At 37.4% G+C, this 16,492-nt stretch overlaps 1 protein-coding gene and 1 long non-coding RNA gene across 12 annotated transcripts in view; one reads left to right on the forward strand and one right to left on the reverse strand.

The window, feature by feature from the left end:
• The window catches only part of LOC112644148 (uncharacterized), a 28,721-nt gene extending 14,867 nt beyond the window's left edge, over positions 1–13,854 (reverse strand). Inside the window, exons 1-4 of one of the 3 annotated variants that reach the window (XR_007413213.1) lie at positions 13,613–13,854; positions 10,258–10,374; positions 5,372–5,420; positions 2,182–2,253 (exon numbers count right to left, since the gene is read on the reverse strand). This is a non-coding gene — a long non-coding RNA (uncharacterized LOC112644148). Of the gene's footprint in view, positions 1–2,181; positions 2,254–4,372; positions 4,731–5,371; positions 5,421–10,257; positions 10,375–13,612 lie in introns of those variants that run through there. The other 2 variants (XR_003126173.3, XR_004810169.2) reach the window with 2 other exon arrangements.
• Positions 1–16,492, forward strand: part of EYA4 (EYA transcriptional coactivator and phosphatase 4) — a 306,395-nt gene that overhangs the window by 171,229 nt on the left and 118,674 nt on the right. For all 9 annotated transcript variants that reach the window (XM_035707881.2, XM_035707879.2, XM_025422307.3 and 6 more), the window contains exon 3: positions 2,866–2,915. In XM_035707881.2, the coding sequence (XP_035563774.1) occupies positions 2,866–2,915 (50 nt within the window). The remainder of the gene's footprint in view (positions 1–2,865; positions 2,916–16,492) is intronic.

Raw genomic sequence — 16,492 nt, forward strand, 5'->3', positions numbered from 1 at the left:
TGGCTGGGATAGGTTGTCCTCTGAGCATCCATAACACTGCATAGACCTTTCTTACAGCAGTCATGGTACCCTAAATATTATTCTCCCTTCATTTGACCTTGAACAAATGAATGAAACTCCTAAAAAGAATCACTTTGTAGAATTTATAGCTCTGGCAATATTTATAGATAACGAGTATCTGTATCTACTTTAGTCTTTGATCACATACTTATTTAGCATTAGCTACAAATCTGAGACTCAGTGGTTTCTTACTAGACAGTGGGTAATCAGTACATGTGTTCTCTGCCATTATATTATAATTACTACTTTGAGGATAAATTAAAATAATTAGCACTTTCTGGTTAATTATTTGGAGAATGATGCTTTATAAAGCCATGACTATTAAAATAATTTTTGTTTTTAAGCCATAGGAGGCTTGTCTAGTTCTGACTCTTGCTTTGGGAGTATATATTTAATTAGATTAGTTTTTTTTTTTTTTAAGATTTTTCCATTTATTTATGAGAGAGAGAGAGAGAGAGAGGCAGAGGCACAGGCAGAGGGAGAAGCAGGCTCCATGCAGGGAGCCCGACGCGGGACTCGATTCCTGGTCTCCAGGATCACGCCCTGGGGTGAAGGTGGCATTAAACCACTGAGCCACCAGGGCTGCCCGGGAGTATATATTTATTTGCTAGTGTGGTTTGGAGCTTCTTCAGCCAGTCCCAAAGTCCAGTCATCATAGTCTTAAGGATCAGTCTGAGGTGATTCTGCATATTCATTGGGTAGTTCATATAGCTTCTGATGAGGAATCATAGGAAGGAACCAGTGGGAAATAATGATTTTGTTCTGGTATACTTCCCTTATAGCTTTTTTTTTTTTTTTTTTGCTTTTTTTTTTCTTTTTGGACAATTTTTAGTGGATATAAGACTTTTGTGGGGTTTGTATTAAATTTTGTTTATATTTTAAGAAAAGTCTTCCTTTTTTAAACTTTTCTTTTTTTTCTTTTTAACTAATTGCTCTTGAAAATATTCCTTCATCCTTTCATCTTACAGTGCTGAGTTCCATGTTAAGAGCATAGATGATGTTACAGGATTGGAAAGGGATGATAATCCCCTTGCTCATCAGTTTTATTTTCATATTGTATAAATGTATATACAGGATGCAAAAGAGAGTGTGGTTGATCAAGCAAAATAATTGATTTTCCAGATGATGAAAACGTCTAGGCTTAGAGATGAAAGCAAAAGATATTTGAAAGCATAGGAGTTTTTTGTGTATTTGTTTTTTAAGTATTCTTCTGAGTCAGAGGAGGAAAGAATTACTTGATGAGCTGGAAAGATGATGCTGCATCGTTAAAATTCAAAACTTACTCTTTTTAAAAAGATTTTATTAGAAAGAGAGCACACAGGCCCATACATGAGTGGGGAGAGGGGCAGAGAGAGCAGACTCCCTGCTGAGCAGAGTGCCTAATGCAGGGGTTGATCTCAGGACCCCGAGATCATGGCCTAAGCCAAAGTCAGATGCTTTACTGACTGAGCCACCCGGGCATCCCTCAAAACTTACTCTTAAGTGATGCCATTAGTATCACAGTTGACACTCATGGTGTGTGCCCAATGGTGCATATCCAGTAGACTTTTCACTTTGAAGCTTCATGTTAGAATTTAAAATGCCCCAGATTCCTTAGGTTGCATAAATGGATCCTCACAGTATTAACACCCAGAGAATCTAACAGTGGGCTTGTAAATGTATATTGTTTGTGCTCCACATTCACTAAGGAATTTTTTAATATTTTTAATTTTTTTTCAACTTATTTATTTATGATAGTCACAGAGAGAGAGAGAGACACAGGCAGAGGGAGAAGCAGGCTCCATGCATCGAGAGCCCGACGTGGGACTCGATCCCAGGTCTCTAGGATTGCGCCCTGGGCCAAAGGCAGGCACCAAACTGCTGCGCCACCCAGGGATCCCCCAGGAATTTTAAAAATTGAGTCTACTTTGCATATAATATACATGCATGCATATATATAATGTACATCAAATTGAGTCTACCTTGCGTGTAATGTATATATATTACTTTACTTATATATTGCTTTACTATACATTACATTTACTTATGTACATTACATCCAAAGTACCTTACATTATATATGGACAAATTAAGGCCATTATAATCAGATAAAGTATCTATGCTTGAAATTAAATGTGAAAGACAATGGATTTGTGCTTTACCTTCTTTTAGAGACTGTATGACACACTCTTGTCCAGAAGTGGTTAGCAAGTCCTAGAAGCAAAAGTTACTTTCATTCTTTACCTTTTGTGGGCTAAAAACTGCAAAGTGGAAATATAGTCTGCAAAATATACTGCAAATATTAATGAGAAATCTGTGAGCCATGCTAAAAACTTAATTGATATGCTGAGAAATATATATAAAACATACAGCCACTGGATTCAGAAAATAAAAATTAATATGTGAATATTTTAGCTAACACTGTGCTTTGCCCCCAGAACCTGGTGTTTATTATTGTGACTGTGGTAGGGGACAGAAGTGGTATCAATTGGAAAAACATTTCTTAGTGAATTGAAAACAGTATGGCTTTCTTGTTCCTAAGTGGGAAACCTGGTTCTTTGGTTTCTTTGTTCCTAGTTAAGCTAGTCCCAAGCCACTTCAGCTGAACGTTTTACATACTTATGGAATCTAGGGAAATGCTTTTAGCAGCTGATCATGGGATAATGATGAAATATACTATTTGGCACTGCATGCTGCTGCTAGAAAATATGGAGATTTTATAGAGATATTGGTGAGCAGAGCTGTATTCACTTCAACAAGTGTGTGAACCTGAGTGAGGAAGTTATATCTTCCTATGAGAATAACCATCCTTTTTTTTTCTTACAGGTAAAGAAAACGTGCACAGAATCAGACGTTTCGGAAGCTCAGAATTCCAGGTACTGTAAAATAGAGGCTGAGACTCCACTAAGGAAAAATGGCAGTTTGGGAGAACTAACTACTCAGTAGGATGTTGTACTCCAGATGCAATGCAATTTGAAACATTGAGGTTCTTTAAGAACTTTTCTTTATGAAAATTACATTTTACATTGGCTAGTGTACGGTTAATCATAATATGAATAAAAAGGATTCTGGGGCGGGGGGCAGCCCCGGTGGTTCAGTGGTTTAGCGCCACCTTCGGCCCGGGGCGTGATCCTGGAGACCCGGGATCAAGTCCCACGTCATGCTCCCTGCATGGGGCCTGCTTCTCCCTCAGCCTGTGTCTCTCCCTCTCTCTCTCTCTGTCTCTCATGAATAGATAAATAAAATCTTAAAAAGAAAAAAAAGGATTCAGATTGAAGTCAGCTTTAAAGAATGATAGTAGAAACATCCTTTAGAAATACTTGAAAACGCTTTCCTTTGCATTCACTGTGAGCTCAGCTTCATTTATCTTTCTAATCTTTTCTTATAATGTATTCACATCTGACATTTTTCCAGAAACTGAATAACTGGGATCCCTGGGTGGCACAGTGGTTTAGCGCCTGCCTTTGGCCCAGGGCAGGATCCTGGAGACCCGGGATCAAATCCCATGTCAGGCTCCAGGTGCATGGAGCCCTCTGTCTTTGTCTCTGCCTCTCTCTCTCTCTCTCTGTGTGACTATCATAAATTAAAAAAAAAAAAAAAAGAAACTGAATAACTTTCTAGTCTATGTTTATCAATAAAATTACAGTATTTCTTTTTTTTCTGATAAAGCATTGCTAGATTTTGAAAATAAAATGCTCTGTCTTTGTCTCTGCCTCTCTCTCTCTCTCTCTGTGTGTGACTATCATAAATTAAAAAAAAAAGAAACTGAATAACTTTCTAGTCTATGTTTATCAATAAAATTACAGTATTTCTTTTTTTTCTGATAAAGCATTGCTAGATTTTGAAAATAAAATGTTACCAAATTGGAAAAATCAAAATTGCCTTGGCATTCTCCTTTTGGTTATTTGGAGCCTGTAGAAGTGATGCAATAAAGTGATCAGACTGCTACAAACAGGAACTTAGCACCATGTTGTTGTTTGTGCTTAATAGACCAGATATCCAATAGATATTTTCATGCCTACACATTTTTATTTCAAAATCCAGGCTTAAATTTTAAATGGATAAGTAAAAATATTGTAAATACCATTATAGTAATAAACATATCCTAAGTATCATATTAATAATATAACAGCTTATTATGTTAAGTAATTTGTATTCCATAGTGAGGTGAGTCTTGGTTTATTTTGTTCTCCTGGATCCAGTGTATGATGTTAAGTAGTAATTTTCTTGGTGTAATACAGCAATACAGATATAGAGAAAATGTTTATGGGCACCATATATTCTTTTTGGAGAGCAAGTATATATCATGTGTCGTACATGGACAGTTGGAATAACTCTTCATTCGTTTTATGCAGTATGATAACTTATGCAGTTAATTCTGATGCATCTTATATAAAAATGATTATAAATGGTCTTTTCTTTTGGACCATCAAGAGTATATAATATGATACAGGATTTTGTTTTTAAAGATTTTATTTATTTATTCATGAGAATACACAGAGAGGAGAGAGAGAGAGGCAGAGACAGAGGCAGAGGGAGAAGCAGGCTACATGCAGGGAACCTGACGTGGGACTCGATTCCCAGTCTCCAGGATCACGCCCTGGGCTGAAGGTGGCGCTAAACTGCTGAGCCACCTGGGCTGCCGGATACAGGATTTTTGACATTTGTTCTTTCAGGCTTTGGTCTTTGTCCTTTATAATTAGATATCAAAATATAAACAAGTAGCTTATCAGAGCATTAGGAAGTGGATGAACCATTAAAGTTTTTCCTATAAAGCAGAGTAATTCCAGGATGCATGGAGAGAAAGAAAGGTCCACACTCTATTCCTTGTGGGCATTTTCTTCCTAATCATTTTGCTGACCTTTCTGAGTGACCTACCTGTGACTTGTTATTTAAGTAATTATAGAGTTTTTGCAAAGCTGATCTTGAGGATTTGTGGGGAAAAAAAAGGCAGTATCATCATCCATATTAATATTTCATGTCAAAATTTTTTACCCTTAAGGCCACTCAGGATTTTTGGACATGGTATTATGCTTAAATTTTAAACAAGCAGAAAGCCACCAAACTGATTATGTTCACAATTGATATCAACAACTTAGAAGAAAAACAGAAAATTTTGAAGTCAGTGTGTTTAAATCAGAATTAGATCATTCTTTTATTTAGCAAATCTCAGCTTATATGGCCTTAAAAGTACAATTTTGTTTCTAAGGTAAGTTGTGGTTATTTTTTAAAGACCATTTAAAATATATTTTATGATTTTATAATATATAATGTATTATTATATTAATATATACTGTATAATACATATTAATTGAAAAATATCTTTACTTACTAGAATCTAGGAGGTGGGTTGTCACAGATTAGCTGCTTCTAAAAGTTTCCTAATTTGTAATATAAATAGGTCAAATTAGGCAAATCTATTTCTAATGACTCTTAGTCTTTGTAATATAAAAACAAACAGTCCTTACTTATTAAAATGCAGGATAGAAAGACCTTCAAGATGACTGAGAATCATGTATTGGTTCAAGGTTGCCTGTACATTTTGATCTTGGCTGGTCTCCTCTCCTAACTTCTGGTGTAAAGGACAATCTCCACACCCTAAAAGTATCAGTAACATAGAGACATGCCTATTCTTGGCTTCTCAATTTATTCATAGGTATTAGGTATTGGAGTGCTAAAACTGGCACTTAGTTAATGCAGTAATGGAATGCCAATAGAATAATAATAGGCTAAATATAATTCTGCACAAAAATGATACAATAACTTACTGAACAGTCAATGAATTCAAGAATGCCAAAAAATTATTTATTAAATGCATGTACTGAGGTTCAGTTTTTATCACCTATTAAACACACCAGCACACACACACACACACACACACACACACACACACAAAATGCCTTTATTATAGACACCGGGCAGCATTTCTTTAGCAGTATACATATATGGCTACATTCTTTTATACTCATTAGGAACCACAAACCTTCCTATATTCTCTTTCTCCCTCTCCCTCTTTCCCTCCCTCCCTTTCCTGTGTGTGTGTGTATGTGAGAGAGAGAGGGAGAGAGAGAGAGAGAAATTGATTCAGACAGATTTAAAGCTTGGGGCTAGATAATTCTATTCTAAACAAATTTAAAGTAAAGAATGAAATACTGCATCAGTATAAAGTGCATGCAAGCTACAGACCCAATACCTTATAAAATGCTGTCTCACTTAGAACCTAAAACTAATATAATTCATTTATTTATCTAGCTTTATAGTGTGTTGGTTTTGGATTGGAAAAGATTAGAATAATTGTAGATGGAAAGTGTTTTTACAGTAGGGAAGTAATTAAATTGGTTGGGGAAACTTTGTAAGGAAAATTCTTAGGGTGACATATATGTATCAGCAAATTCTTTGTCTTGCTTGGCTTTCCTCTTTTGGAAAGAAATGTTTGGGCTGCACATGTGACCTGTAGATTGGGGAAAAGAGACTTTACAGACCTATGTAAGAAAGGTAAAAATGTCTTCTTAGAAATAACATTATATGTATATACTAAAAATCAGGTATTAGGGACTACATTTTCTCAGGCTCATAAAACTGTATTGAACTTGATGTCATATGGGAAGGAATATATTATGCTTCATAAAAAATGGACTTTTTTCCCTCTCCTCTGTGTTGCTAATCATGTAATAGTATTGTTGACCTTTGTTCCTAAAACTAATGTTAACCATAAAATGGATAAGAGAGAAAACAAAAATCTGTATTTTTACATACTTTAACTTACCCTAAAAGTGTCTGTTACTGAATAGACCACCCTAAAACATGAATGGAACTATCATTTTATGTTGATTTTTCCCATATGTTGATGGTGAATTTATTTGTGTAGATTTTTGTCTCCTTTGAGTCTTTACTGAAAATACATGGATCTTGTTTAATTGTACTATAATGAATAGATTCTGGACAAGTGAGGCTTATAGAAATTTCTATAAGTCTCATATTTTAACTTTTCTACTTTCAGTTCTTTCTGATAAGGGGTGAGGAAATAATTTATTTCCTTTTTTACTGCATTCTTGACAAATAACCTATATGCAAATATGCTTGTATGTTAAAATAGCCCCCTGATAACCTGAATTATTTCTTTGGTGGAATTTGGTTTCCCTTCACTTTTTCCCCATTTGGATCACTAACTAGTACAGCATTTTCACCAAAGAGAGATCAGGAACACAAAAAGGAAATAAAACTCAAATCCAGCCATTTTGTTTTCTACTTCTTCTGTTAATTAAGGAGTGAATAGAAATAAACATTTCAGTGAAATTGACTGTGTGAAGTGACTTCTAGGAAATATATCTCTTCTTTTTCTCTCAGCTTGCCCACAATACCAACCACCAGAAGATTATACTAGGGGAATCTAAGGAAGAGTATGACGATATGGAAGTACTTGTGGTACCTATGAGCTAAGATGATAGTTTTTCCATGTGAAGAGTAGAACAGAATGATTCGGTGGGTAATGGTGAGGGTGTACTCTTGCTCACTTCATAGAATGAGAAATTTGGTTTGCTGAGAAATGGGGTTTCCTGAAATCAGCAAAGCCTTGGTCATGTGCTGTGATTTGCCTTAGTGTATATTGACTTTCTAGTTATCAGGAGAAAGGCAAAATGACTCTCCAGCTTTTAAAGAAGCACTGGAATGAATCTCAGTTTGATAACTAATATTTCAGTGAGACTCAGGAATTTGATCTAGTCAGTGTCTATGTATAAAATCTTTGAAAGGCAACAAATTCATATTATGTAGATAATTATAATTTAACAATGTTATATTTAAGGCATTAAATTGTACATATTTATTTGCTAGTAAAATAATTATTGTAATGTTTCCAGAAATCTGAAATGTTTGTTGGTATAGAATTGCCTGTCAAAAATTTAAATGCTGTGTTTTTTTGTAACCGTGAGAAATGAGGACCACTTTGGGAAAACAGGCATTTGTATTTCACTGTGTCAAATCACAGGCCCACCTAGCCCAATATTCTGTCTCTAAAAGCATCAAAATTCATTACTACCAGGTTGCATGTTTTCAAATTTGCAAATTTCAGTAACATAAATTTCTGGCTGTCTAATCCAGGTTTGCAGCCATTTCTTGGACTTAGTTACATTACTAGCAAATGCTGCAGACTATAGTATTTTGGACTGTAGAACTCAGAAAATTACTAATCACAGCACAAAGTAATTATTAATTTCTTCTAGTTGTTTAAAACTGCCTCTTCCAAGATATAAGATACACTTGCCCTGAAAATGATAGATGATTGATAGATATTCTGAGAGTGTGATTTAATTCTCATGTTTGGGAATTTGAAGAGAAAGAACTCAATCTAGATAGAAAATGGTTTAGTTAACCTGAGTCATACTATAGCTTAATTTCTTTCTTTCCAATTGTGCAAGTATTCTATCTCATTTTAAAAGCCTGACCTCATGAGGATGCCTCTCCAATCTCTTCGTCATTTTGGCTAGCATTTACTGGAAGTTTTCTGAGTCCACTTTGCCTTCTCTGATGTGTGTTGACAGATTCCTACAGGTGTGGAAACAGTTGGGATTCTGCGTAAGAATGAAGAATGTGTTCTGTGTTGCTGTCAATTGTATCCTCAGTATCTGGGATATCTTGACCCTTTGGGTCATGGTAGCATATTGAGCTGATTTCCTCAGATGATTGTCTAAGGTATATCTACTAAATTCCTGACAGCAATTAATGATACTTGAAGATTTAAATAACAATCTCAAAAGTTAGATTATTGTTTTCTATGTGTCTTGTTATACAGGTTTCTGATCAGCCTTTTCCTGTAGTTCATTGGGAACTCCTGCTGATGTATCTTTACTGGTCAGCCCAGCTTAGTGTTATTTCTATACTTGTTCATTTTTTGTGTGTATTTCCTCTCCTCTTTCAACATTAAATGAATAAATGAGAGTAAAATAATACATGTTGAAAGGTCCTTATGGGTTGGTACTCACAGAATAGCTTCTTATTTTATGTTTAAAATTGAATAAGACATCTTAAGCCCATTAGGGAAGAAGGATAGACTGTAGTTAAAGGGAAAAGGGCCTCATCAGTGATATTTAATTCACATATACATGCATGTTTTTAGCTTTTGCTTTGTGTCTTCATATCCATAGGTTTTGTTTTCGATCTTTTTGCTTGCTTTCCATTTCATGTTTTTCACATGTAATTTCTGTTCACAACTTTTTTTTTTTTTTAAAGATTTATTTATTTATTTGTTTGAGAGACAGAGAGAGAGCATGCTTGTGGGTGGTGGGGCAGAGGGAGAGGGAGAGAAGCAGATTCTCCACTAAGTGGGGAGCCCGACACAGGCTTCATCTCAGGACCCTGAGATTGTGACCCAAGCAGAAATCAATTGGGACACCTAACCATTGAGCAACCCAGGTGCCCCTTTGTTCACAAGTTTCTATGTGGCCCACAATGCCTAGCATGCTCTGGTCCCTGCTGCTACTCTGGCTTTGGTTTCAGTCAAGCTTTCCCTAGTGACAGGGTCTGCTCTCACAGATGCCACTCTTCTTCCACAGAGGCTGGAATGCTCCTTCCTCGTTTGTGCTACACTCTTCCTCCCGGCTTTGCTCATCAACTTTATTTCATCTCCTCCTTGTAGGATCTCAGTTCTTCCCTGGAGAGCCCAGTGACCCAGATCCCCTGTCATACAGCTGTGTGGCCCTGCGTGCTTCTCCTTCAGAGGCACCTTGTTTGATTGTTTCATTCTCTATACTATAAGCTCCACAAGGTGAGGGGTCAGATTGGCTTTTCTCTGGTCCCTGTTGTATCATTAGTATACAGTACAGTGCTCTGCACATACCAGGTCCTCAGTACATATCTGTTTAGTGAATAGTAACTTCCAGATACACAAATCTAGTGTGTAATCTCTCCTGGAACATCTCTTGTAACCACAACTCCAGAATACATTTTTATTAGGGATTTTGCTTTGCCATGTCAAACTCCTCTTGTAAAAAAATTAATATGGTTACACTCCCTACCCCAGGATCTTTTCTTTCCAGTGATAATTCTCTCAGCTGTCTCTTGCCTCAGGACTCTAGAGTAATCTCTGACCTCTTTCTCTCTTTCCTTTCCCAAGTCCTTTTGGTCATCAAGTTGTATTTAATTTTCCTCAACTATGTTTGGAATCTCTTTATCTGGCCCTTCCCACTGCCACTGTGAAAGTTCAAGCTGTCTTCACCTTACCTCAGAATTAATACAGCAAATTTCCATGTGGCCCTCTTGGTTCCTGTGGGCCTTGCCATTTTCTGCCAGACTTTCTCAAGTGAGCTTTCCTAATGGCATTTCCCATATGGGGTTGCCCTGTTCATTGATCAGAAAGACAGCATTTAGTAGACATTTAGGGTGTATGCGGAAGTATGAACAAATAATCTTAAAAACAGAATTGTGTGCAGAAGGTAAAAATAAAGACCTACGGTTTTTACCTAGTTGCTGTCTGAAGCAAGAAGCCAGGGACTGTTTGAACCACCTGTTGTCTACTGCCCTGTTGGCCTTGATTCTGATCTGTTAGATATTCATTTAGTCCTATTTTACAGTCTTCCTTTATTTGCAAAGTAACATAAGAATACATGACTCTTCAATGGGTCTCAGAAAGTACATTCCAGACAAAAATATGCCAGTGACATATGTACTTTGATTTTCATTTTTCCCTTCTCCTGTCCTTGTTTTCCTGTATAGACCTTAGAATCAAATAAGATATTTGTGTACTGTGTGGCTTCCTGAAAGCATCCATTTTAGGGCATTACTTGCTTGGTATTTCTACAGATGAACTCATTTCATTAGAGGGTGATAGGAAAACACCCGCAGAGTGCAGCTTGAACCCTGACCACTATGAAGCTGAAGTGTTCAAGAAGAGGTGCACGGAAGGCTTAGGGCTATGGCTGAATGTCAAAGAATAGATAAGACTTAAAGAAATGGGGAAAAGAGAGCCCCAGTGAGGTACAAGAAAGGACTAGAAATTGAAACTGATGGGGATTTTCTTATAGATGGTGAGTAGTCCCACTTGATTCATGTGGGGAAATGGTTAATGAGACTACAAAATAGGTAAATTAGCACTGAATGCTGCCAGCTTATATTCCTAGTGTTTTTTGTTAGGACTCATTGGTTTAGCTACCACTGTGAGGCAGTTTAAGCAGTAAAGAGGAGTTTGGGTTATTTATTTTTTGTCACTTTGTTCCGATGTTAAACAAGGATGTGATATTATAGGGAACCTGAGAAGAGAGGGTTTGCTGGACTTGTAAGATGTGCGAGCAGGGACTGACTGCCTTCCTGGTCATTTCTTGTTCACCCAGGTCCTGGCTGCTTAGCCACTTCCTGTCTTTTCTCTTGATGAGGATTGGCTGATTGGTCTTATTTCCTCTCAAGGTCTCACAGTAAGGGGAAAATGCCCATTGACTCTACTCCTGATATTATAATTTTTACCTCTGTAGGTAAAATCTCTAGATGAGAATCTGTCTCTTTTTCTTTATCTCAGCTCCAAATTTCCAGGGAAGGGAGTGGCATCAAAGGGACAGGTTCACAAAACAGAAACTTGGCTTTCAGGAGCCACCTCTGGGAGCATAGGAAGCAGTGATGAGAAGAGCTTCCAAGAAAAGACTGCTGAGCAGATAGATACCCAACAAGTGCTCTCTACTTTCTACCTCTGCCCAGGCCTGTCTTTCCCCAAGTTCTTCATTTCATATAACCCAGCTTTTCATCTACTCTCCTTCCCTATGACTCAGTGGTTATGACTTTCACTCTTATGGAGACTTGAAGCTTGATTTCACAGGTCAGACATCTATACACTGAAATCAGCAAAGAAGAGATTGCACGAGAGAGCTTGAGGCCTAGTGGCAGCTGTACTTCCAAAGGAGGAGGCACTCCACTCACGTCTTGCTGGAGACCCTTCTTGCAACGTTTGCTCCTCCTGTCCCTGACCCCAGACTGACCAGTTGCTATTCAGTGGGTCCAGTCCTTTTCTGCTCTGAAATGCCATTGCAAATGTAAATGACTTTCTCCACTTCCTCCAGTTGTTACATGATTGTCTGATGAATGCACTTCATTACAGCAGTTTAAATTATTTCTCTCTCTCTGAAGGTAATTTTGCCAAAATGAGTATATAGGTTTGGACTTATGGGAGTTTTTTCCTTTAAAAAAATTGTCAAACGCATTCAAAGAAATACAGTCCGTGACCAATAACCTAGAGTTCAAATTGGAAATTTTGGCAGCCCATCTTTACAAGTATTGGGAAATTACGGATGCATTGCTAATTAGGTAATAACATGATTATATTGTACTTGTGGTGACAGAGTAGCCATGGCACAGGTGCCTGGAGGCAGGAAAGCCAGCTATGAGACTTACTTAAAAGGTCTGAAAGACACTGAGCAAATTGGAATTATTCTGAGGTGACATTATACACTATTTTTTTCATGATTTAATCACATTTTCCAAATTTTCTACGTCATGTATTATTTACATTAAGAACCAATAAACATATTATAAAGCATGAAATAATAGATTCAGCTTAAAATAGGCATGGTGGCAGCAGGAGGGATCTGCCTTTTTCCTGACAGCTTGCATTATTCTCAAAAGATGAGAGAGCACTTGATTTCCCCCCATGTATTAGTGATGAATCCCTGAGAATGGCTGTGGTCCTGGTCAGCCACTCTTACAGTAAACTGAGTTCCTCTGAAGTCTTTATGGTTAATAATATGAAACAGTCTTTCTAGAGACTGTTAGCTGCTTTTAATTAATTTGGTCAGAGAAACAGATCACATAAAGAAGCATTTGTTTAGTGACTTTTATCCAGAGGACCTAAGGAACTAAGACAAGGTTCTACTTTGCATCAGAGTAATCAGAATTATTATGGTTGGGGGCAGTGAGGGTCTCTGAGTTTATACCATGTTGGATGATGATCTGCTTAGGAGTTACTGAACTATACAAATCCTAATGGTTATTCTGGACTTGGGGTATCTTTAATGCAAAGTTTCTAGACTATTGAGTAGAAAATAGAAACTTTTGGAGGGCCCTCTGCATGTTGGGCCAACCTAAGGTGGGAAGAAACAAAATTTTACAGTTTTCTTCTTGGTAGTTCACTTAGAGGGACACTAATTCTTGCCCTTAAAGTGACTATTTATGAGCATCTTCTGTGTCAAGCACAAGTCTGGGTCCTTGAGATACTTCAGTGAACAACAGGAACATACATGATGACTTATTTTAGAAGATAATAAATGCTAGGGAACAAAACAGTCTGCAGAGTATTGGGAAAGAGTAGGTTCTAATTTTAAGTTGGGTAATATTTAAGTAAAGACTTGAAGGAGCTGGTAGTAAACCAAGAGTAGGGCTGGGGAACTGCATTCTCGCGCGGATGAGCCACTGCCCAGCCCTTCAGGGGAAACCTGCCCTGCGTGTTCAGGCAACAGCGAGGAGGCTCAAAGGGAGTGAGTCCAGAGTTTCAAATTTAAAGTAGCAAGATTCTAGAAAAAGCTGCTACGTCTGTTATTTACTATATTTTGAAAGTTTACTTAGAATTTTAATCCATTGGAAATAATTTTTTCCTGACCTGTGGGCAGTAATCTCTGACACGCTACTCATCCATCACTGCGGCAGGATGGGCTTGATTCCCTGCCACACCACACACAACCTCTACGACCAGGGCTCTGTCCTGATTACAGGACTTCAAGCTGCTTCACCATCAGGCCTCAAAAGCCTGAAGGCTTTTTTTTAAAGTAATACTCTTAACATTTTAGCTATATATACACGGATGAGGGCTTAGATTTCAAAAATTTGATTCATAAAGACAAAAGATTCTGCCCATTATCTCACAGTTAATCATCACATCTCTGTTGTCTTAGCAACCTACACAGTGTTCTCATTTGCTTTTCAATAAGCCAATGGATGAATGGGTTCTTTGTTCATGTGTTTTATAAATTTCTATCACCTGATACTTGATGTCTTTCTTGGCATGTTACTGTACTAAAGAACTGCCTTTTTATTCTTAAGATTCACGTAACTAAAATTACACTTTACTTTTCCTAAAAATCTAAATTTCAAATGAGAAAATATGCAACCTACGAGTAATTGGACAAAATATATATGAGATTATATTGTAAAAATGATTTCATTTTAATTATAATTAATTTCCAAGACTCAGTGAACTTGGCAAACTGAGTTATCTGACAGACTTCACTTACACAGGCGTATTTGTGAACCATAGGGAAAGAAATAGACCCTACGACAAATCTAGGTGTCATGTAGTCAATTCTCCCAAACTCATAGGCTTGCGTTTCTCAAGTGCTATCTGAGAGCATATTTGCTCTTACATAATTCTAAAGTTTTCAAGTTCACAGCTAGTTAAGGTAGATGTGGGCATTGCTTACATGGCAGAGTGGGCAAATGTGGTGGGTTGCCTGAGTTCAAATTCCAAGTGTTTGACCTTGAGCAAACTGCTTTATTTCTCTGTGCCTCAGATTGTCTCATCTGTAAAGTGGGGACAATGCCATATTGTCCCATTAGGTATATTACCGCTATATTATTGACAAATGACAGTCAAACAATAAAAGGAGACAAAAACAAACATAAATATAAGAATGCAAAATGCTGAGTCATGCTGTCTGTTTAGGTATTAATACTAGAAGCTTTGTATTCTTTAGTAATTCCAGAGGGCATTTGTATGCCTTAGTACTGTATAATCATTCTCACCTTGACTCTCTAAGGAAAATTTATGTTTAACATCATAACACATTGTGGAATTATTTCTGCAGAAAAGGTTCCATATTGAATGTGCCATTGCTTAAAATGGTGCACTTCTCAGCCACCAGATGATTTGACTAAACTCTAATGGCCATTTCTTGAAGGTTCTAGATAGCTGAAGTTTTTTTGAATATTTGGAGAAGTATTTCTTTTTCACATTAATAGGAACAAATCAATGTCCAGATTGTTAAGGGATTTTTTTTTTCAATCCAGTTCAAATACCTAGTGTAGTGCCTGTCACATAGTAGGAAAGGAGTAAATATTTATCATATAGATGAATGAATGAACAAACAGCTAAGTTATTACACTTCTTATATGAAAGTTCTTTTTTTAAAAGATTTTATTTATTTATTCATGAGAGACACATACACGCATAGAGAGGCAGAGACACAGGCAGAGGGAAAAGCAGGCTCCATGCAGGGATCCCGATGTGGGACTTGATCTTGGGACTCTAGGATCATACCCTCAGCTGAAGGCAGATGCTCAACCACTGAGCCACCCAAGCATCCCTATATGAAAGGTTCTTTATGTCTGGACCTACATTATTCTCCTTATGGTATGTCACATGATAACTAAGGTGGCTCAAATATCATTTGTAAATAAGATCAAATCTGAGAGGGGCCTCTAAGCTTTCTGTAGCAAGTTAGGGGGACTCTGTATGCTAGTGTGGCCCAAGTACAGTCCCAATTTACATCCTCTGTTCCAGTATCCCCTCTGGAGCTGGTTAGAGATACCCTACTTCCAAGAAAATCCTAGTTTGCATGCTAAATTTTACAGTTAAACTAACTAAATGCTCATGCCCTTACCAGACTTCCTAGGGGAGAAATGTAACAATCACTCTCTCTTTTCCCATACCTCCCTCCTTTTCTGTTTTCCTTCACTCTGTCTTCCCCTCTTTCTTAGTATGGTTTTTATTAGGGTCATTGCACTTTTGTCTTTAAAGCAACACAATATGTGAAAATTCTTCTTGAAACAAAAAGAAACTGAGGAATAATCATTCTGTTTTTATAGGTTTGATTTAAATAAGGAGCTCCTTTATTGCATTCTGTCATGTGATCAATTGGTAGAAATACTAGGCCTCTCAAAAGTAATACTAACTTTTCAAGACTGCACACGGTCTTGCTACATGAGGTGATGTGATCCTTCATGATTTATCTCTCCTATGTGGCCCATTCTCTCATTTTCTATTATTCTTCTGTTGGAAGATCCAGAGTTCCAACTAATGGGGATGTTAGATATCATGCTAGTGCCTAGGAGAAAGATGATGAATGTGGTTTGGCAGAATGTCGAGGCGGCTGCACCACACCCCGCAGGCAGCAGCTGTCACAGTGAAGGCTGCTGGTTTTAGAAGGGAGCATGGTGTCTGACACTGAGTGGGAGACAAAACAGGCCACTGTAGCTCACACGCTGACTTGACATATTCTTAAACATAATGTTACATATGTGCTCCTGGGGTAGTAATTATCCTAGGTTTTCTTGTAAAGAGAAGTGCTAATAGTAACTATGGTGGAGAGGAAACATGAGGTGCGTGTGTACCATATGACTGGAAGTGTGGGTGACCCACCAGTGTTTCTTTCAAGGAAGATTTGGAAGAGTCCATTTTTTGTTTTACAGAACTGCCTAACACACTGCGGGACTGTCTTAACCTGACTTCTTCCAAATCTAAGTAGCGGCCCCAGTTGAAGTGAGA

This window comes from Canis lupus, chromosome 1, assembly GCF_003254725.2.
Source record: "Canis lupus dingo isolate Sandy chromosome 1, ASM325472v2, whole genome shotgun sequence".
NCBI lineage: Eukaryota > Metazoa > Chordata > Mammalia > Carnivora > Canidae > Canis > Canis lupus.